The sequence below is a fragment of the Eutrema salsugineum genome, unplaced genomic scaffold (genome assembly GCF_000478725.1).
Source record: "Eutrema salsugineum unplaced genomic scaffold, Eutsalg1_0 scaffold_5, whole genome shotgun sequence".
Taxonomy (NCBI): Eukaryota; Viridiplantae; Streptophyta; class Magnoliopsida; order Brassicales; family Brassicaceae; genus Eutrema; species Eutrema salsugineum.
Window position 1 is genome coordinate 13,810,567 of NW_006256612.1, and position 27,529 is coordinate 13,838,095.

General features: G+C 38.2%; 7 protein-coding genes across 10 annotated transcripts; 1 reads left to right on the forward strand and 6 right to left on the reverse strand.

Annotated features, from left to right (window-relative positions):
- Positions 1-357: 357 nt before the first annotated feature.
- Positions 358-1,035, reverse strand: LOC18994274 (B3 domain-containing protein At1g05920). Its single transcript, XM_006417908.1, has one exon. It carries the CDS (start codon positions 1,033-1,035, stop codon positions 358-360), a length of 678 nt encoding a protein of 225 aa, XP_006417971.1.
- Positions 1,036-1,649: 614 nt separating this feature from the next.
- On the reverse strand, positions 1,650-7,590 carry LOC18994275 (ATPase family AAA domain-containing protein At1g05910). The gene is made up of 11 exons (XM_006417909.2): positions 7,451-7,590; positions 6,719-6,985; positions 6,442-6,543; positions 4,490-6,334; positions 4,219-4,407; positions 3,916-4,052; positions 3,468-3,710; positions 2,944-3,130; positions 2,785-2,850; positions 2,415-2,664; positions 1,650-2,272 (listed from the first exon to the last, which is right to left on the reverse strand). The coding sequence occupies exons 2-11, from the start codon at positions 6,944-6,946 to the stop codon at positions 1,860-1,862; spliced, it is 3,660 nt and encodes a 1,219-aa protein (XP_006417972.1). The 5' UTR covers positions 6,947-6,985; positions 7,451-7,590; the 3' UTR covers positions 1,650-1,859.
- Positions 7,591-7,986: 396 nt separating this feature from the next.
- Positions 7,987-10,952, reverse strand: LOC18994276 (endonuclease III homolog 2, chloroplastic). Its single transcript, XM_006417910.2, has 11 exons — positions 10,617-10,952; positions 10,418-10,525; positions 10,106-10,174; positions 9,929-10,000; positions 9,731-9,849; positions 9,389-9,455; positions 9,190-9,281; positions 8,860-8,997; positions 8,667-8,774; positions 8,481-8,564; positions 7,987-8,334 (listed from the first exon to the last, which is right to left on the reverse strand). Exons 1-11 carry the CDS (start codon positions 10,738-10,740, stop codon positions 8,191-8,193), a joined length of 1,125 nt encoding a protein of 374 aa, XP_006417973.1. The 5' UTR covers positions 10,741-10,952; the 3' UTR covers positions 7,987-8,190.
- An 828-nt stretch (positions 10,953-11,780) lies between these two features.
- Positions 11,781-13,495, reverse strand: LOC18994277. The gene has a single exon (XM_006417911.2). The coding sequence runs from the start codon at positions 13,394-13,396 to the stop codon at positions 11,981-11,983; it is 1,416 nt and encodes a 471-aa protein (XP_006417974.1). The 5' UTR covers positions 13,397-13,495; the 3' UTR covers positions 11,781-11,980.
- Positions 13,496-13,865: 370 nt separating this feature from the next.
- On the reverse strand, positions 13,866-19,540 carry LOC18994278 (probable E3 ubiquitin-protein ligase ARI5). 2 transcript variants are annotated; one of them, XM_006417912.2, is made up of 15 exons: positions 19,079-19,540; positions 18,200-18,324; positions 17,883-17,988; positions 17,699-17,789; positions 17,253-17,425; positions 16,716-16,820; positions 16,531-16,619; positions 16,256-16,363; positions 16,007-16,097; positions 15,811-15,900; positions 15,231-15,278; positions 14,901-14,972; positions 14,737-14,830; positions 14,517-14,643; positions 13,866-14,394 (listed from the first exon to the last, which is right to left on the reverse strand). In XM_006417912.2, exons 1-15 carry the CDS (start codon positions 19,247-19,249, stop codon positions 14,226-14,228), a joined length of 1,659 nt encoding a protein of 552 aa, XP_006417975.1. In that variant the 5' UTR covers positions 19,250-19,540; the 3' UTR covers positions 13,866-14,225. The 2 variants fall into 2 exon arrangements, with proteins under 2 accessions (XP_006417975.1, XP_024008289.1); XM_024152521.1 differs by having other exon boundaries at positions 13,866-14,412.
- A 1,059-nt stretch (positions 19,541-20,599) lies between these two features.
- On the reverse strand, positions 20,600-23,573 carry LOC18994279 (probable E3 ubiquitin-protein ligase ARI12). Its single transcript, XM_024152906.1, has 14 exons — positions 23,341-23,573; positions 23,118-23,223; positions 22,938-23,028; positions 22,665-22,849; positions 22,442-22,549; positions 22,276-22,367; positions 22,075-22,185; positions 21,909-21,984; positions 21,712-21,801; positions 21,577-21,624; positions 21,413-21,484; positions 21,221-21,320; positions 21,017-21,143; positions 20,600-20,893 (listed from the first exon to the last, which is right to left on the reverse strand). Exons 1-14 carry the CDS (start codon positions 23,571-23,573, stop codon positions 20,761-20,763), a joined length of 1,572 nt encoding a protein of 523 aa, XP_024008674.1. The 3' UTR covers positions 20,600-20,760.
- A 2,057-nt stretch (positions 23,574-25,630) lies between these two features.
- On the forward strand, positions 25,631-27,527 carry LOC18994280. 3 transcript variants are annotated; one of them, XR_002898009.1, is made up of 6 exons: positions 25,631-26,199; positions 26,423-26,596; positions 26,824-26,890; positions 26,988-27,090; positions 27,296-27,317; positions 27,432-27,527. XR_002898009.1 is itself a non-coding variant. In XM_024152551.1 (2 exons), the coding sequence occupies exons 1-2, from the start codon at positions 25,713-25,715 to the stop codon at positions 26,500-26,502; spliced, it is 567 nt and encodes a 188-aa protein (XP_024008319.1). In that variant the 5' UTR covers positions 25,631-25,712; the 3' UTR covers positions 26,503-26,736. The 3 variants fall into 3 exon arrangements, 1 of the variants encoding a protein (XP_024008319.1); XR_002898008.1 differs by lacking the exons at positions 27,296-27,317; positions 27,432-27,527 and having other exon boundaries at positions 26,824-27,235; XM_024152551.1 differs by lacking the exons at positions 26,824-26,890; positions 26,988-27,090; positions 27,296-27,317; positions 27,432-27,527 and having other exon boundaries at positions 26,423-26,736.
- The last annotated feature ends 2 nt before the right edge of the window (positions 27,528-27,529 follow it).

A 27,529-nucleotide genomic window follows, 5' to 3' on the forward strand; every position in this document is an offset into this window, starting at 1 on the left:
AATATCATCTCACGGTTTTGAAGACTTTTTTGATGATGTATCAGAAGAAATCTAAGATATTACCAATGCAGTAACCAAAGTAGACCTAAACCGAAAAAAAAAATCAAACAGAGAGTTATTACCTGAAAACTCCATTTATGTTCGTGTGAATCAAGCAACAAACGAGAGTAATGTCAACAATATACAATTGACATGAACAGAGTATGGTGACAATCTCCATTAAAGGAGAAAGCAAAGGACTAAAAGTCTTGTGTTTCAACGAACGTTCATCTGTGAGCAGTAATGGAAGAGAAACTCAACAAGATCCCGATTTGTACCTAAAACCCTAATATAGTCCCCAAAAGCACTTCCCTTTTTTCAGTCTGAGAAATCTACGGCATCACCTGCAAAATCAAGGGCAAAGAAGAGGATTCCATCGCGGCTAAAAGACCAGAGACTGATGTTGTCGTCGTCTCTCAAACTGTTAGCCTCAACGACATTGCTCCATTCACCACTCAACAGTAAACACCTGCGGCGTCTCCCTGTTACAGTCTTGAGAACACATTTCTTCAAAACCACACGCCACTGTTTTGTCCGTTGATCCACGAGAATCGCAGCCACACCCATCCTCCCTTCGTTGTAGATGTTATCGTCTCCAAGGATTTTGAACTCGTCAGCCGTCAAGAAATCGTGTCGTTTTAGGATCTTGAAAGGGATTAAGAGACGGTTTTGGCTTGGATCGACATCGTTCTCGTCCAGAGTCTTCTCTATGAGTAGCACCGGTTTCTCGTCTAGCTTCATCCCAATCTTCAACCGGAGAATCCACTTGGGCCTGATCGTGTATGTGTAAACACTTCTTTTTCTTCTGGTGACTTTTGAGAAATCAGGAGGAGGCTCCTCTTTGCTTCTTTTTTGAATGGACCTTATCCTCCTGGGGACGAGATCGAAGATTCTCCTCATCATCTCTTCTTCTTCTTCTTCTTCGGCTGTCCTCCTCCTGGGGATTCGTTGATTGTTCGATGACGCATTCGCTTGTAAATACTGATTCTTTCTCATCTCTTCTCTTCCTTGCGGGTGAATTAAGCTCTAGGGTTCCTAAAGAGAGGAGAAGAAGAGCACAAGAACTAGAGAGAGAGAGAGAGAGAGCAAGAAGGAGAGAGAGAGAGATGGAGAGCGGTTGGGAAAATGGTGAGTAGATCTTGCCGACTTATATAGACGCAAGTACAAATTCACAATGCTCCTTTTTTTTCTCACTTGAACCTTTAAATTCTTCCAAGAAGCGTTGATAAATCTGAGTGCGTCAGGATGATTTTCCCGCTACAACGACGGTCATAACGGAAACTCGAGTTGAGGAGTGAGAAAGCGAGAGCGAGAGAGAGAGAGATTAAAATAGATACCCTGCGACAACAATCAGGCTCCTCCTCCACCAAGAATGTATCCAAAGATTCGTTCTTCTCTGTTTCCTTTTTACTAAAGCAGTTTTGTCTTGCTCTGTTTTTCACTCTTAGTACTCTGTTTTTTTTTTGTTGGACTGTTTGTCTGCTTCTCCTCGAAGACGTTATTAAAGAAAAGACTGGTAAAAATAACATTTTGAAAAATTGATGAGTTATGATGTTATATACAATGCTAGGTTTTGCTCACGATTGATACAAGAATAGACTAAAGATTAATTGAGAAATATTTTTTAGCTGGCTTTTAAGCTTGTTTCCGATTTAAAGGTGCAAGTTCGACACTTTACAAGATCCTAACTTCTAATTTTTGATCTTGCAACTTTTTCAGTCAAAGAGATATGCGGATTGAAAAAAAAATAAAATTTGTGTTCCTTTCATTCTTTCCTTGGCAAATCTAAACCTAGTGACCGATATAAGAAAATTTTAGCCTCAGAAATTCGCCTGATGCTGAGCGAATCCCGACAAAAATCTCAAAATTGAATGCTTAGGGCTTTTATCAGCATCACGAAGATCTTTGTCCAAAGTCTCCAAAACACCCTTCATGATTCGAGTATAAACCCTCTCCATCTGCGGAATGCTGTAGTTCTCAGTACGCTCCATGAGCAGTCCCTTTACTGATTCTATTCTGCTTGAAGTTTCTTCGTCTGGCTTAACAGAATCTCGGGAACAATCACCTAAACCCACTTCTTCCCCACAAGCCTCCTCTTTTCTCAGCAGCTCGCTTTCATCTTCTTTATCACCTTCTTCTGCTGAACAAGGAGCTGATGTGTTTGAGTTGCCTGCTTCCGGAGATGTCATCTCTTGCCCTGAATCTTGGTGAGGTAATTTGTCTGCAGCTGAATCTGTTCGTCACAAAATAAACACCACACCACAAGTATTCATAAGTCTCCTCATTAATCAAAGAGTTGTTCTATATCCAGCAACAAGTTTGGTTTTTCACACGTCAAACAAGAACCAAATCTGCGGTTGCAGTTGCATTATTACCTGTACAGCTAGCATCAGCGGTTTTCTTGGGCTTTTTAAGACCTTCATAATCTCTATCTAAATTAACCTCTGGCTGCACATTTCGAAGTCGGGCACTGGCTCTAGTAACAGTCCCCATCTGCACCACGGGAGCTAAACCAAGGATAGACCCACTCAGATCATCTGGTATCTGTGACGGGCCACCTTGTGCTGCGATCTTATCACAATATGTTAGCAGTGCTGGGTCCATCTGCGACAGCATCCCATGCACCTGAAACATAAAAAAGATAATTATTGTTTCCAGGGAAAAGCTTTGTGGGATGATAGGCTTATAACAATTTCATGGAAATCAATATATGCAGTCAAATTCAATAGAGACTTGCAAACATACCACATCTCGAAGCTCATAGGCTCTACTGACAATTCTCGCTCCTGCGTAATCATCTCCATTGTAAGCCTGGATAAATGAGATCAACATCTTGTAAATGAGACCACATTATCAAGTTTTTATAGCCACGTAAAAGGGATGTGTTGTAAAATAGGAGCGGACCTTGGCATTTCTCACAATGAGATCAACATCTTGCAAGAATGGTGAACATGTGAGGTATTGCCCAGCATCGACACGCTGCAGCAGAGTAGCCGTATCCATTGGATTTTGAATTATTGAGCGATAGTTTGGAGCATCCTCGTCAGTAACTGGGAAGTGGAATGCGCTAAATCTTTTATCATATAGTATCCTGCAAAGCAAAAGTATCCCAATGTTATAATATATACATATACATATATATATATATATATTTAAACAATAACAAGAGACAGTAAAATCGGGCTCATACACAAGAAAATTCCCTACATGATAAAAAATTGGCAAAGCTACCAAATTTAAAATTTAAGAGGTATATTTAGTACTGTTTTATCCAATTTTTGTTAATCTCTTGGCCTCCAGTTGACAAACAGTAAAACGCTTTCTTGATCTAAGTATAAATACGACAGTAATAACGCTTCACGTCACTGCAAGCTATCACACTTTGAACGAGTGTTTATTTAGAGTGAAAGCCCCATACACATTTTTACCTATTGCAAACATCTCTGAGACACATACGCAATCGACGAAGGGCATGTTGCTCGGCTTCCACCTTGGCTTTTATTTCTGCGGGTTTTGGACCAGTAGGTGCTTTTGGAACCTTGGGAAGTTCTGGAAGAGATTGTGGTCCATCAGGTTTGCCATTTAAGCCCGAAATGACTGAGAGAGCAGCTTCAATCAAACGTTCAAAGAACAAAGACCTATCTTCTCTTGATGGTTTGTCCACAGTGTAGCTGAAAGCAAAGGTACACGATCTAAGAAATTGAGTAATAACGTGAGTTTAGGGAAGAGTATGCTAACTTGGCGTATGAAACCAATAAAAGGGCAATGCCAATCTTCATAACTTTTGTCTGACATATAATTTCTGGAAAAAACAAAAGAAAAGCTCCACAAAGTATGGAACTGGATAAAGTGATTACAAGTAGAGTATAAACTTACACAGATCGATTGTCAAATACTGACTGCTCTTCCATGTCAGATAATTCACCATAAGATGTAGCAAGTAATAATATGGGTAAATTTGATGGCAACTCTTCTAACAAAGTCAGAAATACAGCCCTAAGCTGTTCATGCGCCTGCAGTCATTAGTATCAAGATGATCAGACTCGCAACTTAAAACTCAAGGCAGTTCCTGCTACAACCAATAGGACAACCTAATACATCATATTAAGCAAACACACAAACATGATCTCCCAAAGTAACCAGGAAAATGAATTTAAATAGTAAGAAACACACACTTACATTTTCCCACCAATTATTAAACATCGGTATGTAAAGTATTGAAGGTGTTGTTCTCCTAGCTTCACTAAATATATGTACTAACGCCTCCTCCGGGGTCTTTGCACCAGGATCCGAAAGAAGAGATGGAAGTCCCAGAGAATGGATAGGAAACTTTTCTAGCTCATGTAAAATAGCAGGCCCAAGATGATCCTGTTAGGCTAACAGGTAAGTGAATTCAGTTCATAATAATAAAATCCTACTGAGATAATCACAAGAAACGACAAGCAATTACCAGTCCAACTCCTTCACCACCAAGCAGCAGAAGTCGAGGACGATAAACGAGAGGAATTGCGGATCCAAATGAAAGCATTGACAGCTTGGTCAACTCTGACGACATGGCTGACGAGGGAAAAATATCTGCTATTAAACTCATGGATTCAAGGAGGTGTCGATGTAAACATGGCAATACAACCGGAGAGAGTGGTCTGGACTGCACAACAGACCCTCTATGGGCAGCAGGAGTAATAGCTGACATTGCCTCTACAAAGTGCTTCTTATCAACCTTAACCAACCCAACATCTATAGCAAATTTATCATCACTGGTATAAACTTGTGGATATTTCTCACGAAAAGCACGAATGGCAGCTTCAGTACACAAAGCTTTTAGATCAGCACCACAATACCCTACACAACTAGCTGCCAGTTCCTCTTTCAGCTCCCTAGTAGGAGGATTCTTCCATTTACGAGTGTGAATATCCAATATTTCAGCTCGTGCTTCGCAGCCTGGTAAAGAAAAATTGAACTCCCGATCAAATCTGCCAGGGCGGCGTAGTGCTCCATCTATTGCATCTACCCTGTTTGTTGCTCCGATGAGAACAACTTGACCACGAGAATCAAGGCCATCCATCAGCGCCAGCAAAGTTGAAACAATAGAATTATGTATCTGTTCTTGTTTGCTAGATCTAACAGGAGCAAGGCCATCAATTTCATCAAAAAAGATTATCGAAGGCTGATTACGCTGAGCCTCCTCAAAGAGTAGCTTAAGTTGTCTCTCAGCCTCACCAACCCACTTGCTAAGGACATCAGCACCCTTTCGCATATAAAAGCTAACTTTCTGTCCAGCTTTTGAAGCAGCACATGCCAATGCTCGAGCAATCAGCGTTTTACCAGTGCCTGGAGGACCACACAGCAGTACACCTCTAGGAGGAGTAATGTTGTAACTTGCAAAAAACTCAGGGTACAGCAACGGAAAGAAAACCATTTCTTTCAAATCATTAATGTATCCGGACAGCCCACCAATGTCGTCAAAATTTATATTCTCATTAATCTGCAGTGGCTGAATATCTGCACCTCCTTTAGAGCTTGGCCCAGCAGTCTGAGCACCAGAAGTTAATGCAGCTAAACCATCACTCTGGTGACCCCAACCAGAAGCTCCAACATTCAATCCCAATGAACTTGACCCGTACGTGTCCAAACCCCCAAATAACCAAGGTGGTCCAGATCTATTTCCACCTCGAGCCCAGGGAATCGCAGGGCCCTGGTCCAACTCATCCACAAGAAGAGAGTCATCTGAATCATCTGTTCTTGTAAAGCGATTGCGCTTGTGAAGCCGAGACCCACCTCTCCTAACGTCCCTTCCAACCCTGGTGCCCATGCCTTGATGCAACACTCTCCGAGGAGATCTAGATTGTTGTTGCTTGTTCATTTCTTCTGTAGGCATCCTACGCACTTCAGCACGGTTTCGCAGATCATATCTCTTCCTTCCCTCCTGTTCTTCATCACCCTCTTCATCATCATCACCATCTTCTTCTTCTCCCTCATCTTCGCCATCACCCTCATCTTCACCATTACCCTCGTCTTCACCCTCAACCTCATTTTCACCATCATCAGCATCATGGTCATCTAATTCATTTCCATTTTCGGTTTCATCTTGGCCATCTTTCTCTTCTGATGTATCTTGATTGGCGCCAGATTCTGTTTTCAGTCGTTTATTAGCAATGATCTTTGAACGACGAGGACGGAGACCTTCACGTCGTGGTGTCGATTCAGTTTCCATGGCCTTTCTACTTTTTGAAGTTGAGAAATTTTGATGAACTCCATTATTGCCTCTCCTCCTCACAGTTCGATATGCTGGACTCTGAAAAAGATCAGAAACTTATTCTCAAAAGGCATAACACAGTACATATAACACAGCTTAAAGTATCATAATCACAGAGCGATTTTTCAAGAGGAAAATATTCTCACCATCATATCTTCATCTTCCGCCCCAGAACTGTCAGTATAGTCCTCAAGATTCACAGAAATTCTTCTCTTTCTCGTGGAACGCCGGAGGTCGGATGCAATTGGCTGTAGGTCATTAGTAATGCTATCAACATTCTGGTTTAATCAGACTAAAGATAAGCAGTTTGCATTTCAAGGCAACTAACAAGACAAAACACATTATCGTTGGACAATAATGATCATCTTCTCCCAAGTGAATAGTTTATAGATAAGAACCTTCACGTTGGTGTCTGATGCTTACCGTGGCATTTGATGCCCGTGCTGGACGGTTCCCTTTATGCAGCATCTTTGCGATTTGCGAGGCTGCCGTTCTTGTCTTTGTGTTTCGTTTCCTATTACGTAACGTGTTTGGTGTGAAGTAATAGCCGTATGGGCGATTATACAATTTGGGCCTCCTCCTAAGCCTATCGCTGCTTCTAACTGGCTTAGTAACTGACCCATCTCCTTGACTTGATCGCTTAGGATGCATAGGGAAATGCTACCTCTGACGATTATCTCCTTCCATAAACTACAATACAGATTACATTTCTGTCATGTCTGTAATCTACAGGGAACTCAAACACTCATACTAGAAAATAAGTAGGAAAGTAAACTTTCACATTTCAAAAGTATCCGAGAATGAACACAAATAACAATCTCGCACAGACACGCCCTTTCTTGGTATTCTAACCCCTAATAGACATGCATTCATAGAGACAAAAGCCCAAAGGGGAAGCCACTAAACCTCCGAGCAAAACAATGAAATTTTCGCACCAAACCCTAGAAACTGGAGCTGGAAAATGATCAGTTCAATTAAATCTAAGATTCCTATCTAGAATGGAGAAGAGATTATTTCTTATCAACAGCTATAACTACTGTTTATCCGATTGCATTAGCCATAGAACTCAGACGAAACAATCAACTGAGAGATGAACGGAGATAATGCAAAATCGAGCAAGCCTGATACAAAGAAGATAAAGAAAAGAAGCGAAACCTGAAGGTTTCAGAAGGTGAAAAGAGAGAAAGATCGAAAGTGTCAGTGGAGACTGCAGAATTTGCAGGTCCGTCTTCGTTGCTCTTCTCCCTCTTTTTCTTTCTCTTCGAGCGTTTTTTTCCTTTTTGCTTTTTATTTTTCCGGCTGCTGCTTTAATAAATTTTTCTACCCCCACTCTCTGTTTGGACGTCAGGATATCTCTATCCCTACTATTATTCCTAGTCCACGTATATTCTTACAAGTTATAATTATTTAGAAATTACTCCCCAGGATTGATCATATATCATATATGAATCCCATAATTTCATTTCAGTCTCAAAAATATATAAAATTTAAGTGGATGTTCCAATTGAATTACGAAAGTAATACCGTACTAATAACCATTAACATTTCTTAAACATCAGCCAGCTATCACTAAGGTTTCTTCTTGTCTTCACATTTGTTGATAATCCTTTTAAAGTAAACTTAAACACTTTACTAGCTGCTAACAAAAGTAGATAAATTACAAGGTGACCCACAAATCCTTGCTTTTGATGGAAAAAAACCTTGAACGGTTCTTGAGTTCTTGAATTATAGCGTAAGCGTATTTTCATAATTAATAAAACCTAATGGTATACAGATTTACAATTTTCTGCCCATAAACCAATACAATTTCTTGGATACAATTGATCTTTTACATAGAACTAATAAAAAAAAAGGGTTAGAAGATGATGTAGAGGGATATTCAAGACCCAAAGCAATTAAAGCTTCTTGCTTTTGATAGATTTCTTCGATTTGGATGATGAGCTTGGGGTTTCCTTGAAAGCGGAAGGGCAAAGCTCACTGACACTACAACTTCCACAGCGTGGTCTTAGCGGTGTGCATATCGTTTGTCCAAAACCAACCTGTGTAGATGGATGAAGAATAAATGGAGTTATATAGGTTTGAACCAATTATCTCCCTAACATTCGAAATGTTCTAATACTCGCAAGTACGTTATTTACTGTATGTTCAAGCATCTCTTAAGTTAGAATCTCTGAGGATTACGCACCAAAAGAAAGTTAATAGCGACCCATTCTTCTTTTGGAAGCCATTGTTGCAAAGCTACTCTAGTTTCCTCAGGGGACGACGTTTTCTGGTCAAGACCAAATTACAAATAAGTGACAGAGAGCAGACAGAATACGAAGCAAAATTTTAATAAGCATTAAGTGCTGATCTCATAGAGAATGAGAAGCACCTTGTTTGTTGTTCCTGGTTTAGAGACCCAACCAAGTCGATTGCAAATACGATGCACATGTGTGTCTACACATATCCCTTGAACATCATTCCATGCTATATGCAAAACCTATCGCAGGACATCACGAGAAACCTTTAGGAAATTTTGAAACTTGTGACTCTTTTAGAAAACTGACTAATCTGGCCAGTCTTACCAGATGAGCAATCTTAGGACCAACTCCTGGAAGTGAGAGTAGTTCTTCCAAAGAGCTTGGAATGTCACCGTCATATTTCGTGAGACAAATATTTGCAACTCTCTTCACATTCTTAGCCTTTCTAGTATAGAACCCGACCTAAAAGTAAAGGGCAAGTGAGCTTCATATCGAAACTAAATCAACCACAACATTTTCCTCTTCTAGTATTTTTTCATTCCTTTCTTTTTTCCATTTTTCGAAAACATTTTCGCAAACAAAATGGAACCATGGGCTCATATCAAAGTCGAGGCCTTCAATAACAAGAAGTAAGATGACTAAGGGATAATATACCGGGTAGATCAATTCCTTTATGGTTGATTCATCAGCTTTCTCAATGGCTTCGGGAGTGAGAAGGCCATTGTGACGAAGACGTTCTACTGCCGCTGCATATAAGAATGAGTGTCTGGATATAAAATCAGGTGATATCAGAGATACTAGAATTGTGAAATTAAGCGTTCTCTCAACATGGGGCAAGCAGTTCAAAACGCACCACCAGTTACGTGATCTTTAGTCTGACTTGATAGAAGTGTTCCTATGAGGACATAAAATCGCCTTTCCTAGAAATAGGGAGAGATAAGGTCAGAAGCAAAAACAAGAAGGGAAATCTATCTCTCTACTTTTAAGCATAGTTTGAATTTAAAACAACAAAGGCAACTCGGAGCTTTGGTTGCAAATCTATGCATAGAATACCATGTAATAATGGAAAACAAATGGGAAGTAGTATTTGAGAAAGCAATGAGCATATCTCACTGCACGGATGCTTCCACGTAAATCCAATAGTCAAGAATTCAGCAAAAGCTAAATTCCCAGATGGAGTAAGATATTCTTCTACCTTGGGAGGTAAAAAGCTTCCGGTTCTATCACAATTTACAGGGTCAACTGTTGCTTCTTCTGAAGATCTCATTTTTTGAATACCCTCGAGCACCTGTTCCCAATTTTCAGGTGGTCTGCCTAAATACGATTAACATCTTAGGAACATCCATAAAGAATAAAATGCCACAAGGAGTAGTAGTGTTTCGTGAAAGAAAACCTGCTGTTTTGATCAATGATGCGGCAGTGCTAGTTTCTGCAGAATTTACATGTGAGTTTAGTTTTGACGTCCCTGAAAAACACGAAATTCTGATATGAGTTGGAGAGTAGCGAGAACAAGTTGTATTTTTTTTTTATATAGAAAAGGGAAAATGAAACTATAGACAGTGAGACTTACCAGATGAAGGAGATCCATTTGTCTTCTTGTAAGAAAGCTCTTCTATGTCTGGTAATCCACACACATCTCCTGCATCATTACATAAACAAAAAAAGACATGTCTTCAACCAAAAATTCAAGAGAAGGTTGTCAGAGAAAAGTTATTCCCTGTAAAATATCTGATTGGTTAAGAACAATAGAAAGCAGTAATCAAATCACTCCCAGAAACTTTCTAGGCCAAATGCCTCAACAAATTGGCTACAAATTCCAAAATTTGAAATTTTCCAAAACCCTATACTACAATGCAAGAAAAGTGAGGGAATGATACTTTACGGGCATTGATTCCTCTGTTCTCCACAGGCTGCAGATCCTCCTGCTTTAGCCTTTTCTTCCTTAGAGATGATACTCGTGACTCAGAATCAGAAGTTGCATTGGCTGCTTCTGCTACAAAAGCAAGCATCAATATAAGCAACCGACCAGTTACGCAGCCAAGTTTTCATCACTAGAGAATAAATTTCCCATAAAATTCGACCTGAATTGGAACCGGAACGAAGATTTAGGGTTCCTGCGGAAATGAATTTGGCAGACGAGCTTCTAGTAAGATACATTCGTCGATTCATAGCATTCAGAACTCCAGCGGCGGTGATGAGAATCATAGACCCAGCTTTCGTATTCTGGCTTCTTCTTCTTCTTCTTGTGCTTTGCTGCAGCTCCTAGACAGCCTCGAAATCCAAGAGTCTGTCAAAATCTTCACGAGTAATTGATCAAAACAGGCTGATGCTATCAAGGAATCGCATTTCGCTTATTTACAATCCAGGTATATTGATCTTCAATCTTCTTTCTAAATTTTTGTTTTTTTTTGTGTAACATATCGTTTGGGACAGAAATGAAATAAGAAATTAACATCATTTTGACCACGACAAAACAAAAAAATATCAGTTTGACCAAAAAAAAAAGAAATTAATACCCACTCGCAGCAGGTGCGCGTTGCGCGCGTTAGGCCTAATTCCTGGGTTATGGTCCACGAATTTTGCTCTATTTTGGCCAAAATGAAAAAGTGCGCGAGTCGTCTGCGTTTTGCGTTATATCGAATTGCCGTTTTAGTGCTTATTTTCTCTAAATAGGAGCGTGTCTCCTAGCTCTACTTATTAACATTTGTTTTTAACGCTTGCGTTTTACTTATTATCAGTTGCCGTTTTGGTTTCTATTTCCGCCATTTATATATTCAATTTATATAAAGATGAAATAGTCGGGCTCTTAAGATTGGATTAAACAGAGGATCACTGCGTCTCCTATTGAGAATGCTAGCTCGAATATATCTAGTGTAGAATTGAAACATAAACTCTATTTTGTTCTGTTCCATTGGATTCCGATATGCTTCAAGGTGGAAAATTAGCGTCTCCTGTTGTGAAACCTTGTTTATATCTTTGGGAAATTTCAAGAAGACTGGTCATGTTAATGAACGTTTCTTTGCAGATTGGATGCTATTTCTTGGTGGTTTAGTTTCTCTGAGTTTCGGTGATACATTAGATTAGGCCTCAGTGGCTCAGGTCAATCATTCTAACAATCTTTAAATCTTTCCAATTGGTGATGATTGCGTACCTAAGATGATTTGTTCATGTCTAAAGCCCTTATGCTGCAACATAAGTCTCTGTCTAAATCTGAAACTCTTTCTCTGAAACTTATGCAGGGAAAATATGAATCTCAACATCAGTTTGTCTTCGCCTCCACTTGTAAAGATATCAGAGAAATCGTTGATTTTCTTCTACTCATTGAAGATCTTGATTTGAAACTCGGTATATAGTGAAAAATGATAAAGTCAGGAGGAACAAAATTTGTTGCATAGAAAGGGTTTTTTTTGTTTTGTTTTGACAAGTATAGATATCCTCTGTAGTTTCAGAGTGAATCATTGAACAAGAAAGTGTCAGAGTTAAACTCTGAATCAATACCCTCTCGACCCTTGAACTCAGCAAGCCCCACTGCGTTTTCAATTGAGAAATCATTCATCAATGCGAAATCGTCTTCCAGCATTGTCTTGCTTCTGCGGTTCATGAGCTTTCTAGCTGTTATCTCTGCTTTGGCTCTTTCCGATGCAGTCGCTTCTTCAGCCACTTCAATAGGTACAACCTTGGAACATGTTTTGCTCGATTTTCTCAGCCTTGATGGCAAACTTTTGTTCCTCTTCACGCAGTTCACGATGTGCTCCTTCTCGACGCTGTCATTTTTCTTGTTATTGTTGATGCTGCTGCTACTGCTGATATTTCGTTTGAGTTCTGGAACCTTGGATGCGTTTGTTGCCTGACCATTGAACACAAGCTTTCTTTTACAACCGTCTTTGAGATCTAATTTTCTTGTCTGGAGAAGTTGTGCTCTCATGGATCTTGGGGAGGTACATGCAGAGACCTTGGCATTCAATAACTTCTTTCTCCGAGGTGACATGGAGAAATGCTTCAAGATATCCTCAGGTGTCCAATCAAATCTTTGTTCATATGGCCAGAAAAGCGGCTCATCAACTTTAGCAATAATCTTAGTAGAATCCAAAGACTCTGCAGTTTTCTCATCCAGACTTTTCTCATGAACCAAAGAAGTTGCTTTCGGAGCTGATGGAACATCAGGGGAGATTGTCAAACAAGGAGAAGAAATCTCTGACTCAAGTTCTGTACTTGAAGGTGGTGAAAAGCTAACTTTCTTTCCTTGTGAACTCTGAGTGGAAGAATCAGGAAGAAGTGTGGAATTTGGAGCGGAACTAGATGAATCTTCCTTGGAAGCTTTCTTCTGAATGTTCTCCTTAGTGTTCTTTGGGATTCTACAGCGTTCTTTGATGGAACTTTCATCTTGATGATTCAGAGAGAGGGAAGAATTGGCAAGTTTTGATAACCAAGAGACTACACTATCATCAACCGAGAAACGAAAGGAAACAGATAATCGGTGTTCCTCAAGAAGAGAAGTGGGAGATGCACAATCGGAAGATAACCATATTGAATCACTATCGTCAAAGCTTCTCCATTTTCCAAAGTTGTTCTTCGTGCCTCCACCACCACGATTATCGATCTTTTCACGTCTTGGTAGCGGCGTTACTAGGCCAGATGATGATTTGATCCTTGTTTTGATTGTGACATCTGAAATCTTCTTTGCTGCAGGTAGCTTCATGGATTCATAACTAGTAGAACCTGTTGATTTCGATCGTGGAAGCAACTTAGGTTCACCACCTCCTGGACTTGTTGTTGCATTCTTCTTCTTCCTCATGGAGAAAGATGAAGCCACTCTCTTGACAAATCCTTTAGATACATCTTTCCCATCCGTGAAAGCCATCGAAGAAGATACAAATCACTTTCTCTAATTTAGCCTCGGAGAAGAGAAGTTTCATGAGTAACAAGCATTTGCTATAGATTGAGGAGTTCATGTAGTAACACTGCCAAAAATAATAATAAAAGAATGATACTAATACTAATTAAAGAAGATAATGACACATTAGCCACTAACTTGTGGGAGAATCTGAAGGAGTTGTCAATGAATTAGCTTTAGAGAAAACAGAACAAATAGTTGACCCTTGCATTAGATGAGTTTATTATACACAACTAGTAGATTTTATTAGTCGTTGATCTTCACCTTCTTCAGAATAACGTCTCACCACTCGGAAACGTTCAGAATATAACCGATTTCAAACTTTCTTGAGAATTACGAGCAATTAGTCAAGAAGACAATCATTTTTTTTCTAATCGGTTAATAATCAAACTACATATGAATCCTAAGATTTCCATAAAGTATATCCATAATGCAGTTTATATCAGAACAGAAATCCAACAATATTGATCTATTTGGGTTTGATTGGTTTGGTTCGATTTCGGTTTGATGATATGAACATATCCATCCAATATATTGCGTCTAAATGCTTTGGTTAAATAGAGCAATAAACAAAGTTGAGCCCAAAACATGTCTTCCTTTCTTCGTATAGGCAATCTCTCGACTTACATAATCTGAAACCTTAACAACCGAGCCGGCGGAGAATTCACGCCTGAACCCAAAAGCCGACAGCCTCGACCGCCTGACGCACCACGTAAAGCGCATAAAGTCGCGCGCTTGACAGGTTCAGGAGATTCTTCCCTTGGCCTGAGATCGCCTGAGGTCGCGCTTTATAAAACTAAGAGCTGGACCCGCCATTTTTGGAGCTTCCTTTACCTTTACCACCACCGCCTTTTGACTTGCTGGGTTTAGAGTTAGTTGATTTGCTGCTAGCCGCTTGAGAATCCACATCAGCAAGACCATTCTCCAGAGCTTTCACCAGATTTTCAAAGTAGGTTTTTGTTATGCTGTTTAGACACAAATGACTGATACAAGTCACTGACTGGGTTAAGAAGCATTCAAATGGTTGGATGTTCAACTATAGTTCAGCCAAAAGTCAACTTAAAAGGTGAGGCCTTTTCTTTATTACCTGGTCAAACCAGTTAGTTTTGTCCGGAAATGATTGAAGTCATCTGAAGGGCCTTCAGCAATTTCAAACACGGACAGTTCCTTCTCTACGCATTTGTGGAGCCTCTCCAAACCTGACTCAGCCTCCCCTGAGATCAAATCAACAAAACAAAATAAACTTCAAACTTTCCACGGCTTCATTGCCTCCACTCACCCAATTTACAGTTGACATTCTTTTTCACCTTGCAAATACTCAAAAAATTGTCGCTTATCATGATCCGGTAGATAGTACCCATACGCATATGTCCATTTCAGAACCCGTCTGCACTCAATGATCTGTGTAATTTTACCAACATTCAGAGACATGTTCTACATGAATCTCACTCACAGTTATTTAGCTACTAACCTGAAGCAACGCATCTGTGATGAACTTGAGCTGAGATTCTGGTGTGCGGTGTATGTCACTAAGCTTCTCAAGCTAGCACAACCATTAGACAACAGAGCATATGAGAAGCTGCCATAAACCTTCTTACGTTCTATATAATTGCCCGCATGTATAAGCACCACAAATTCAAATCAAATTCAACATTGCAGTCCCTATTTAGAGTCTGAATAAAATTAGGTGTTGCAAATAATAGCAGAGGGAATATCTGTTAGCTCACATCATTCGCCATTCCAAAGAATAATTACCTATCATTCGGTAGATAAATACAATTTAAAAAAAAAAAAAAATTACCTTTTCCGATCGCATTATCTGCAGATCCACCATAGCTTTTTGCCTCGACTGCCAAATCACACACAAAAAAAATATTTATACTTATATGATGGGAAGATGGAAAACCTCTTAACATAGATGTAAAAAATAATGTCTTGTAAGCATTGCATCCAAGTACAAAAACGTGATTCTATATTTATCTTGGTCATGGAATCAAGTTTTTTAATTGGATGCAATTATTCACATTATTTACATTAGAAGATACATGTCAGCTAAGGGATTACTGAACCATACCCTTCATATTATTCACATTATTTACATTTTCAATGTTCACAAAAGCTAAGGCTCACAAACAGGAAAAAGCAAATGGACAGTCAAAGTTCGCACCACCATGCTACAGTTTTTTTAATCATGTCAAGCTAATTCTATATGTTACTTCTCTGGTTCTTTTAAACAGCAATACTGATTTGCTCACACACAACTGGAGAGTCAAAGATCTCATAATTCTCTATCTTATACCAGAAACTACATTAGAGCGTATAGTACACTTCAAGCTTTGAAATTTCTTAAGGTATAAGAAGCCTAAAAAACTTCTGCATACCGTTTGATTGCTTGCCCAGCGTTCATAGTAATGAGTGTATCTCTCTAGCGAATTTTTTGCCATCTCTCGCCTCTTTTCAGCCTCATCATACTAACACAAAAATTTATTTGACACATCAACATTTCAATACTAAAAAAATATCAGTGATAGGAGAAGAAGCCACTACAATTTATCAAATAAGTACAAGAGGTCTTACCAGTCCTTCTTGCTTAGCCGCCTCATACCGGTTGCAAGCATAAAAACCACCAGTTCTTTCCCCGTGATCTGTCCATGCATTAAGGCAAAGCCTAAAGATCATATAAAGATACATTTATTAGCACTGATTGCGCTTCCTCACAAGATTAAATCTTAAGACACCAGAGAGAAACAAGCTTGCAATCCAACATTGCAGAGAAAGAGTAACAACCAAACTTGAACAACTTCAGAAATGGGTATAAAGCATTACCAACAAAACTCATATTTACAAGGTGGTGTGCATGTCATGTGCATGCAGCCATGATTCTTTTCAATTGGCCGCTTACACTTCGGACAGGGCTTTGAATTGGCAAGTATCCTGGGGATGAGGAGGCAAAAATTGATTAGCAAGAAATATAATAAAAAAAAAAATGGAAGATGCAAGATGCAAGAGAACTGACAACTCCAGTTGCAACTAAACATATTTATGCAAGATGTATAGTAGAAAAAACCAGAAGATTGAGGGAGCATGAACACGAATAATACCAATTCATGTTTTCAGATTCAGCGCTGTTCTTAAGTATCCATTGTGCAACTGTGTCACAGTCCACAGGACGGTGAGCCTCTTCCGTGCACTGGAATTTCAGATTTATCACAATTACAAAGATAAACTAAAACGATTAAATAATAAAGGGAAAGCAGATTAGTTGGCTTTGACTCCAAAAACTTACATTCCAGCAAAAGCTATGCGAACACAAGCAGGAAACATCATAACTGCCAGTCCCGGCAGCAAAATCAATCGCATGCTCACATCCTGGGGCAGGACACCACTTCATCTGAAGTAGAAAAAACAAATGGGAACGACATCAAAAGTAGACAAGCGACATGTCATAGGCATACATATGGACTATAGTCTTCACAAAGCATGGTCATTAAAGAAAGTTGTGATTATTGAGATTTCATTCAGGAAAACGAGCTGGCAGCCAATCCATACAAGATTAAGAGTATGAAAACAATAGGTAAAAATGAGAACAGAGAGGATCCTCTATCAATCCGGCAATATTAAGAAGAAAAAAAATACACTTCACAACATAGAGAAGTAAGAGCTTCCTGGGAATTGGTCTCAATTAAATCATGGTAATTGGTAAGTAGGACACAAGAATATAAAATGACTTTTAAAGGTTAAATTTATTAGTAAGAGCATCACGAAGTTTCTGCTTCTTGCGGTAAGTTATGCAGTGTGATATATGTTATCTTTGACGCCTTACCTTTCTGTTGTCTTCAATATAAGACCTAAGAAAATATCTATAATACTTCTCCTTGTCTTCCTTAGAAGCCAATTTCTCAAACATATCTTGACCAACGGCAGCAGGACAAGACGGGTCGGGACATTTTAGCATCAAGCATCCTGGGCCATCATTGATGGTTGTGCTGATATAACCTATATAAGTGTACAGTATAAAAGGAAAGATATCAGAAAAGAAATGTTCTAGCACAGAACAGAATATAAAACTAAACTCCAGCGCATTTCAGGCATGGAAGAAACTAAGCTTTACAATCGAATATATAGGTCATATCTTTGAAACTGTGTAACCGAAATGCTAACTAAATATACACTCAGATAGATCCAAGAAAAAACAAAAATCTTACAGTCCCTGTTTCTGCAAAAGCTTCAGATGTAAGCATCTAAAAGAGAGAAAAGAATGTGACCTACCAGTCCAGCATGTAGGGCAGAAAGGATGACCACAAGCAACTGATACAATTTCTTCAGGACGAAAAGATTCAAAGCATATTCCACATGTAAGCTAAACATCAAATCATTCGTCAGTGAAAATGTGAATTAACAAGTGAGATATATAGAAAAACAATCCAGAGACAAAAAAAATCAAAGCAATTACTTCTCGGCCATCAGGTGTTGGAATAACAGGTCCCTCCAATATGCCAACAGTTCTCCGAACTCTCTCCTCATCCGCAAACCATTCATCATGAACTTTGCTAACACTCCTAAAATGACGCATTTCTCAGGCATTAGGAAACTAGAGAAAGCCCACAAGTATGAACATCAATATATGTTCTCCAAGAACATATATAGTCCATTTAATGTGGTTATGAAAAAATTATTTTGAGGATTGAACAATATTGCAGAAATATATATAAAACCGAAAACATAGGGTACTGATAAGAAAATCACACAGTACATGTCAAGGAAATTTACCAGTGATAGTGAAGAAGCAAAATGCTCGCTTCGACCTCGCTTATGGAGAGGACCATGGCGACTCGTCCAATATCATCCTGCTGATGCCTGCGGATATCTTCTTCCTTGAGAACAACATAATTTATCTGGAAACATGCATCAATACAACAACAATGCATCAATAGTCACAGTAAAATAAGACCATATGCGAAATAAACAGATAGAGAACTATCAGCAATGCCATTATAGTAGATATAAGTAAGTCAGCAAAAAAAGTAGTTATGGGAGTTGTTTGGGAAAAGACATATCAGCTATAACTAAAGAGTGGAATAAAGAACAATAAACACAGTAGGCCATTATAATTCGAGTTTAAAGTTACTGGCAGCAGTGACTTTTCAAAATTCCTTTTATGTTACTGGAAACACGAAGGATTAAACATTGAGCTTGGATCAAACATAAAGAGTCAAACAGTCACTGCAATTCCATCAAGCTAATACACAGAGACAAGAATCAATAGCGACGCAATTCCATTTCCATCAACAAAACTAAGTTGCCATGAATCTACCTTTCCATCACTTGGAAGACTAGGCATTGCATGAACGAAGGAAAAGTCTAGCAAAAAACCGTTCTCTCAGCAAAGCAATTCCCGTTAAAAGCCAGAACACGCGGGAAAACTAAACTGCTGAAGGGTCGAGTAAGCTCAAAACAGCAACAAATTCCAAACTTTCAATTGCTTACTATCAAATGAAGTAATCAAGAAAGAGCCCTTAGGCTACTAATTATCCTAAATGAAAACAAAACCCCCACGAAAAAAGAAAACAGCTTCCAAGATAATACATAACGAGTTCCAAAGACAAGAAAAGCCAAACAAGGCACAATGTCTTCCTCATTAAAACTCACCTGAGAGCGATGCGATGCGACCATCGCGGAGTCGTCCACGTCTTCCTCAACGAACCCGTAATCGGGCTCATCAGCATCACTATCGTTGTAATCATCGGTGCCGCCGCTGTAGAAATCATCCTCTCCCGATTCCAAATCGTGGGCATCGAGCATGCCATCATCGGAATCCATGATCGGCGAAATCCCAAGAGAAACTTCTCCTCTCCTCCCTCTTTAAAGGTTTGGGATTCAGAGGAATGAGACGGAACCGACTCTTCCGATGGCGCTTTGCAAAGTAGGGTTTGGGTTTCAATAGCAAAAAAAAAAAAGTGTCCTGCTTTATAGGAGAAAGAGAATCACCAGGGGAAAGTAAACAACTTTATCAGAAAATGAAACGTGAGCTTTGATCGAGAAATTGTGGGTAAGATTCCGGATCGCTGGGCTCGCGATTATGTTGAGATTAGATACGGACTTCTGGCACTATCGGCTTGAGTTGATTTTAGTAGAGACAGATATTTAACTCTAAATTACTAGTAATAGATTATTAGTGTCCGAAAAGTTCACCTGTCTTGTCCACTTGTTTCTGAATCTGGAAAATAATATCAGATGGCTTAGCTTTGTTTTGTTGTTGTCAACAACAGATGGCTTAGTTAATATCCTTTATTATGCATACAGTAATTTCTTCTTTGTTTTTAACTACTTGTATTAAGATCTGGAGTAATGTAAGAAACTTGTGGGAACGAACCGTCTTGCTCGAATCTCTTATCAAAAATAAATAGCAATCTAAGAACGAAACGTATATAGCACCATTGAAGCCAAAATAAATTTTGCCTCTCCATAAATTTCTTCGCTACTAAATCGATTCTCAGTTTCTTTCTCAAACAAGACGTGTTGCATTTTTGGTGTTTTGCGTCTTAGTTAACGAATTGGTTTTTTTCTTTGATGTGACAGATTCCTTTTCTCAAAATCTGTTATTCATAAACCATGATACACATCCCCCAACATTTACACGTTGAAGACTCTTGACTTTCTCAGTTTGAATATTTAATATTTCCAGTTGAGCCCAAGATCCTCGTAAAAAAAGTTAGGAAGTAAAGTATCAAATGCTTATTTCTTTGACATCGACCTGTGTAAAATAAATTAGCCCTTCTTCGCATTTTGGTCCAAGTGTGTAATAGTATAAAAGAGTTTTACAATTAAGCCGTGTCTAAGATTATGGAGATCCGAAGCAATATACAAAAATTTAGTATAAGTTTGTGGCTAAAAAATAAATTAGTGCAAGTGTAATATTTTGTTTTATTAAAAAGTTAAACATATTAATAATAAAATGATTGTGAGTATGATATATGCGAGTTAATTATTTTATTTTCACTATATTTTAGTTTTTTTATAATGAATTATAATTTATTTTAAAGACTAAAATATTATCTTGATACATGTGACCTTAATATTATTATAATCACAAAAATTTAAGCATAATTTAAAAAAAAAAAAAGGGCCCGTATACCAAGATTTCCAATCTTCTTACATAGGCACGGCCCTACTACGATTTCCACACTCTTTTATTCTTTACGTGTATAAAACAGAATTCATAACTCGTTGACAAATAAAACAGAGTTCATTCTTTTATTGTTTTTTGTTTAACTAATTCACGAAGTCCGCAATTATCAAATAATTTTTTTAGTAATCAACAATTAGCCCGATCAATCGTCATGATTACGGCCCGAACCACTAGCATCCTCGCTCTGTGCCCTTTGAGACCTTGAAACAGGGACAACATTAGTTAAGCCCTCTTCAAGATCTCTTATCAGACCCTTGTAGTGATTTCGCGTTATGCTGTAATGAAACATAACAAATTATTTAAGTTTAGGGTTTTTCTGCTGGATCTTGCTTGGAATACAAGAAAAAAAATATATACAAAAGAAAGAGAGAGAGAGAGAGGGAGAGAGAGAGTAAAACCTAGTTAGTGAGGTTAAATTGATGCTGAATTTATCAAAATCCTCTGATGGACCATCCGCATGAAGAAACGTCTGCAGATTATTCTCTGCATAGTCATACAGCTTCTTTAAAGGAATCTCTGCATCCTCTGTTTCAACATAGAACTGTTAGCCTAATCTCTCGGTCTTACTAGTGAACAAGCATTTGCTTACTGGAGTTACAGACCTTGCTTATGCTTCAAGAAAGCTCGCTTTTCGACCTCATCCTCTCTAAGGTAATATTCATATGCATAAGTCCATTTCCGGACCCTTCTACATTCCATGATCTGTATATAGCATTTATGCATCACCTAAGTTATGTCTGGTAAAAAAACAACAATACATATATTTCTGGCACTAGTTCAAAAATTTTGCTAACCTGAGACCAAGCTTCTGCAATGAACTCAAGCTGCGGTACGGTTGGTAACTGTATGTTACTTAGATTTGGAATCTGTCAAAACGAAAAAAAAAAAATAATGATTCAGCCTTTAATATACAGAGACTGAAACAGAACAATAGCAAGACAACAGAGATCTCTCTTACAATATCAGTGTGTAGTTGCTTAAGGTATGCTTTTGCTTTTTGCATCAACTGCTCAAGAAACCAACTCAAGCTAAATCAATGCATCTTTCATAAGTGAAAAATGAATCTGAAACTCATAAGTAAGTACGTATATACCAATTCATTACTCGTCCAGTTTTCATAACAATCATTGTATCTATCTGCCGAAGATTCTGCCATTTTCCGACATTGATCAGTCTCTTCAACCTACAAAACATTAACCAAAGGTAAAATAAGAAGGATCAATACAAACAGTACTCATTACACACAAACACAAACCATCAAATTGAATTTTAAAAGATCAGAGAAAGTACCGCAACGTGAAAGTAACAAGTGTATAAATCCCAGCCAGTTTCGTCCCCGTGTCCAGTCAACTCACCACGGCAGTTCCTGCAGAGGAAATTTCATTTAAAAATTAAATTAGTTAACCACATGACATGAATTAATAGATAGATCAGAGTTCATTTATAAGTATATTACCGACAGAAATCATAGTTGCAAGGAGGTAAGCATGTCATCTTCAGTGAACAATCTTCATTTACTTTGATACTTGTCTTACACTTGGGGCAAGGCACCGTATTGGCTAGTACCCTAAAATCATAATCTCAAAAGAATATTGAAACATTTGTAAGATCTCAAGGTTTTATAGATATCCGAAACTTTTAAGTTATTTGTGTTTACCAGTCTGGATTTTGGTAATCAGAAACGTCGTCCATTGCTAACCAGTTTGCAGCTGTTTTACAGTCCACAGGACTGTGAGCGTCGTTGCTGCACTGAAGCTAAGATTCAATAACAATATTATAAAGTGGAATTAAAGACAAGAAATATTCAAGGCCAAGATACTCACATTCCAACAGAAACTAAGCAAACAGAGACAGAAGACATCAGAATTTCCAGATTCAGGACTACTCAGATCAATTGTGCAACTACTCCCCGGGACAGGACAACATTTCATCTAATGCCAAAAAAAAAGAAAAAGTAAAAGCTAAAGTCAGACCTTAAAGCAGCAACTAGCTAGTTCGTATATAGTGATCTATCTAAGGTTTTGTTTATGGCTTTTCTTTTTATACCATCTTGCTGTCGTCAACGTAAGATCTAAAGAGAAATCGATCATACTTGGACTTCTCTTTCTCGGAAGAAAATCTCTCGATCATATCTTGACCAACAGAAGCTGGACAATATTCGTAAGGACATTTCAATGTCTGATACCAGTCATCACTAGCTGGCATTTTATCGATGATATTGGTGATATGACCTATAAGATTACAGGTCAACATAGATGTAATAATAAGGTCGGTCGACAGAAAAATTAGAATAAACATTCGAATCTAACGAGATCATACTTGTCCAGCAGCTAATGCATACACGATGGCCACAGGAGACCGATGCAGACTTCTTAAGTGGGTGTAATTTGGAACAGACTCCGCAAAAGAACTATACGATGGTGATCTGGTGTTAACTTAGACTCGGAGAAAACAAAACAAACTAAAAAGAGTAGAATAATGGAATTATTTCGAGATTACTCTTTTGTCTTTGTCATCAGAAGGTGCATCAGTTACCAATAAGCCAACGCTTTCTCTAACACTTTTAGCATCATCAGACCATTTCTTGTGAAATTCACTAACATCCCTGAGTATATATAAATTTAAAGAATCAGAGAGATTTTTTTTATATAGCCAAAAAAAGGGTATCTTGTAGAAGAAAAAAATACAAAACTAAGAACAGTGTTATATATGCATTTTTTACCAGCGAGAGTGAGATAGCACAAGTATGGCTTCGGCTTTAGAGATTGAGAAAACGACTGAAACACTTTGAATCTCATTTTCCATACGCCTTCGAATATCTTGTTCTTTCAGAACAGTAACATAACTGTGTTGGATAGATGTTACAATCTGATCATTTTCTTCAGGTGCGTCGAACCACTCCTCCTCTGATTCGATTTCGAGCTCATCCAGCGTTTTCACTTGGTAATCCTCCATGTGAGAAGCAAAATGAGAGAAGAGAAGTCTCACGACTTTTCACCCCCTTTATAATTAAATGATTCAGTTGAAGAAGTCCAAGTCTTGCCAAGAACAGAAAAAGGTAGACCAAGTTTTTATAATTGTATATTATAGATATGAAAAGGGTTTGCAGTTTCTCTTACTTTTATGACAAGATATCTATGTTTCTCATCTTTTAAGTCCTATCTTCAGTACGTAGATTCCGATATTTGTTTTAATACGTTCAAATGGGAAACCACACTACTTGTTCTACTTCCCCTTAAACAAAGAGTTTACCAAAGACAATTGGATACATTAAACAATTAATGAGATGGTTGATAAGAGATAGCTATATATAATTAAATCTTATTTCAAATATGGTTAATTTTTATGCCAAATCGTTCGCTTGCAGTATCTTTTTATTTTAATGATTTGTTTTCTGGTTTTCACATTACAGCTAATAATGTTAATCTAGTAAATACAGTCTAAGTTTTCTATAATGACAGTGGTCTTATCAAACTATCATTACATATATCACAAGTCAGTAGTCACTTAATGTAAAATCATTCTTACACCTTCTAAATAATTTAATATTAATCTTGATAGCAATCTTAACAAGTTTAAGTTTATGTAAGAAACAAACCATATATATTAGATGTTGGAAAAGTCGTACAGGTTTAATCACGCATGCAACTGGGGATAGTATATATATGTTCACCTTAATTAGTTCTCCATTTTCTTCTAATTAAGAAAGAGTCTCCCAGAGACTAAATCCGTGTTTGATGTGGTGAGGACAAGAAAACAAATAAAAGTCAGACGATAGAGAAGAAAAACCATACTTTGATAATCATATCGTGTCCTTATATATATAATATATAATCTTAGCAATTGTTGTTGTAAAAAGTAACATGTGTAAGTGTAACCTTTCACCGTTTCAGGGGATCAAAGCGTTAGATCATGTGGATCCCACAATTGTCTCCGTTGCGGCTCGCAGCCTAGCACCACGAGTGCTAGTGTGCACAATCATATTATTACCCTATTTATATAAAAAAAAAACATTAAGACCCGCACCTTAATAAAGAAAAAAAGAAAAATCAAACTCAAGGACCGACTTTGAGAAGAAAAGAGCCGAAAGGAAAATGTAACCTAGTTTCCTCCAAAGACTCGCAACTATCGTAGATAAATTTAGAATTACAGTATTGTTAAAAGGAGCATTTCTCATTTGTAAAAATGCATGGAAAATGGACATAAATGTAGGAACAAATTTGGACCGTATATTAATAATTGGGAGCTCTCTCAACAATAATGATGTGACTTTGTAATCTTCTCCTACCAAGTTAAATTATTGAGTGACAAAGATAGGCCACGTGGGTTTGTTGGCCTATATTTCATCTTCAGTTTAGGATCGCTCCACTCCTTATCCGCCACCTGCCCCCGATCAGTATAACCAACTGTATATCTGGGTGTCACAACCAAGTCCTTACATCTACACTGTGTTATATACTTATATGTGACAAATGACAATCATACTTCCACATAACACATACAAAATACTCACACACATCATACATGTCATGCTGTCCACTATCCCGATCACACCAATATACAAGTTGATTTCGATATTAGAGTTCAAAATTCATAAGTTATATATAGTGTTGTTAGTTGTGTTACTCATTGATGATGGTAGATTTTTTTTCTTCCTATTAGTGTTTTTTTCTAAAAAAAATTGACCTGAACCGAATTGCGTCTTTTAATCGACGAACATAAAAACCGTTGATTGATTAACACAAATTCTCGGGTTGACACAACAAAAAAGTCTATAAATTTTGAATTTTCGAGTAATCATCGTTTAGAAGTAACTCCTTCCCTAAATCGGTGCTAATAGTAAATAGTAATTTATTTTCGGGGCCCACCAATTTCACACGACAATATTCACGCGAGAAGATGTCACATCATCATTATCAATCAATCAAATCATCATCATCATTAACATGTTATGTACAGCTCATTGCGGCTTTTATAAGTAACCAAATCAAACTCTAATAAAATTTCTCCAGACATTTGTTATATATAAGGAAACTGAGTCAGATAGAGAGAAAGAGAAAGATACTCGAACTGAGAAAGAGCAATTAGTGAGTGATGGATTGTGTTCGCTGCAAATCATCAGATCCATGGCTATACTCTTCTTCTCCACAAGCCGAAACATCTGACGATAAAGCCGGAATCCAAGATGCGTGGGCTCAGATCTCTACCCGCGGATCACTTGTCGTCGACGGCGGCGGCGAGAATCGGAAGAAGCTGGAGAAGAAGAAGAGCCTTGTGTTACTGGAAGGCTACGTAGAGACTCTTGCCTCGTTGGATAATCAAGACGATCATCTCACGAGATCCAAGAGCTTAACCGATGACGATCTCGAAGATCTCAAGGGTTGTCTGGATCTAGGCTTTGGTTTCAGCTACGACGAGATCCCTGAGCTCTGCAACACTTTACCTGCCTTGGAGCTATGCTATTCCATGAGCCAGAAGTTCTTAGATAACCGGTCACCGGAAAGTTCGTCGGTGGACGACTCTCCGTCGCATTCACCGGCAACGCCCACCCCGATTGCCAATTGGAAGATTTCTAGCCCAGGTATAAATGTCTCTCATTCTCGATCTATCTTTAACTTCTCTAATTTCATTTGGGTAATTGGGTTGTTGCTTATTACTAGTGTGAACAAATGTTCAAGTCATCATGAGGAATTGTGTGATATCTATCTCGTTCTTGATACAGAGGCCACAAATCTAGACTGCTGTGAGATTTCAGGACATTTGGATATCATATCTGAAATGTATTGGTTTATGTTGTTTTTCAGGTGATAATCCGGATGATGTGAAAGCTAGACTCAAATACTGGGCACAAGCAGTTGCCTGTACCGTCCAGTTGTGCAGCTGAATGAGACTAGGAATTATAGTGAAGATGTTTTTTACATGAACAGCATCTCAGCCATTGTTAGCTGAGGAAGAGATCTCGGAAAGGCATTGTGAAGGTCTGAAATTTAACCGAAACACGTATAATGATTTCTTGACTGTAATTCCATGTATGTGTAGTACTAGTAGTATTTACTATTTAGTCTAATGATTTTAAGAACGGAAATAAAGGTATCAGTTAATGAATAAAAACATCAAATTCTTTCCCATTTCCCCTACTGGTTAATTTCAGTATATAGAGCTTAACATCTGACAACTTAAGAACTGGATTCTTGTCCTTGTGCAGTGATGAGAGAGCCTTCTGTTTTCTTAACGAGCACTCACTTTACCTGACTGGTCATGGACCTACTGAGGTAACTAATCTAACTGACCCGAGCGTGATGTCACTATGACTATTCTCTTTCCCAAAATCGTCTCGTGTAATGAATGTGTTAAGCTACACGTCTAAAGCTGATTACTTGAGAGAGATGAAAGCTGGATTGTGTGGAGTGGTTTGGGAGACCTGTGTTTATGAAAGCTATCACTAACTGATTATGGACCTCTACTTGTTGAGGTAATTAATCTTAACTTGGTAACTGGGTCTATAACCTTCTTTATGAAGGTAGTGGCATTACTACTATCCTCTTGACTCATTCCATCTTCGTGAATGTGTGTTGACGCTTACAAGTAGATAAATGCATTTCAGATGTTTTATTTCATCTTCTTCGTACTTCACTTAACTGTCCAAACTGGTTAAAAAGTGTATTTTCTGATTCTAGATGCTCAATATGGCGGGTGAAGGTGAGTAACACGCATTTGCTGGATCTTGAGAGTGCATTTTAATATATAAGCCAAAGTAGCTTCGGATGAATGTTATGTGACGCATGTTTTCATCAATCTCCAATCTAAAAGCAGAGTCCTGAAGGGCCCAAAGGCAGATTTCAAATTACACAGCCTCCTTATTAATGAAGTTCTTAAAATTAGACTCATCCCTCTTGCGAAAAGACAGTGTT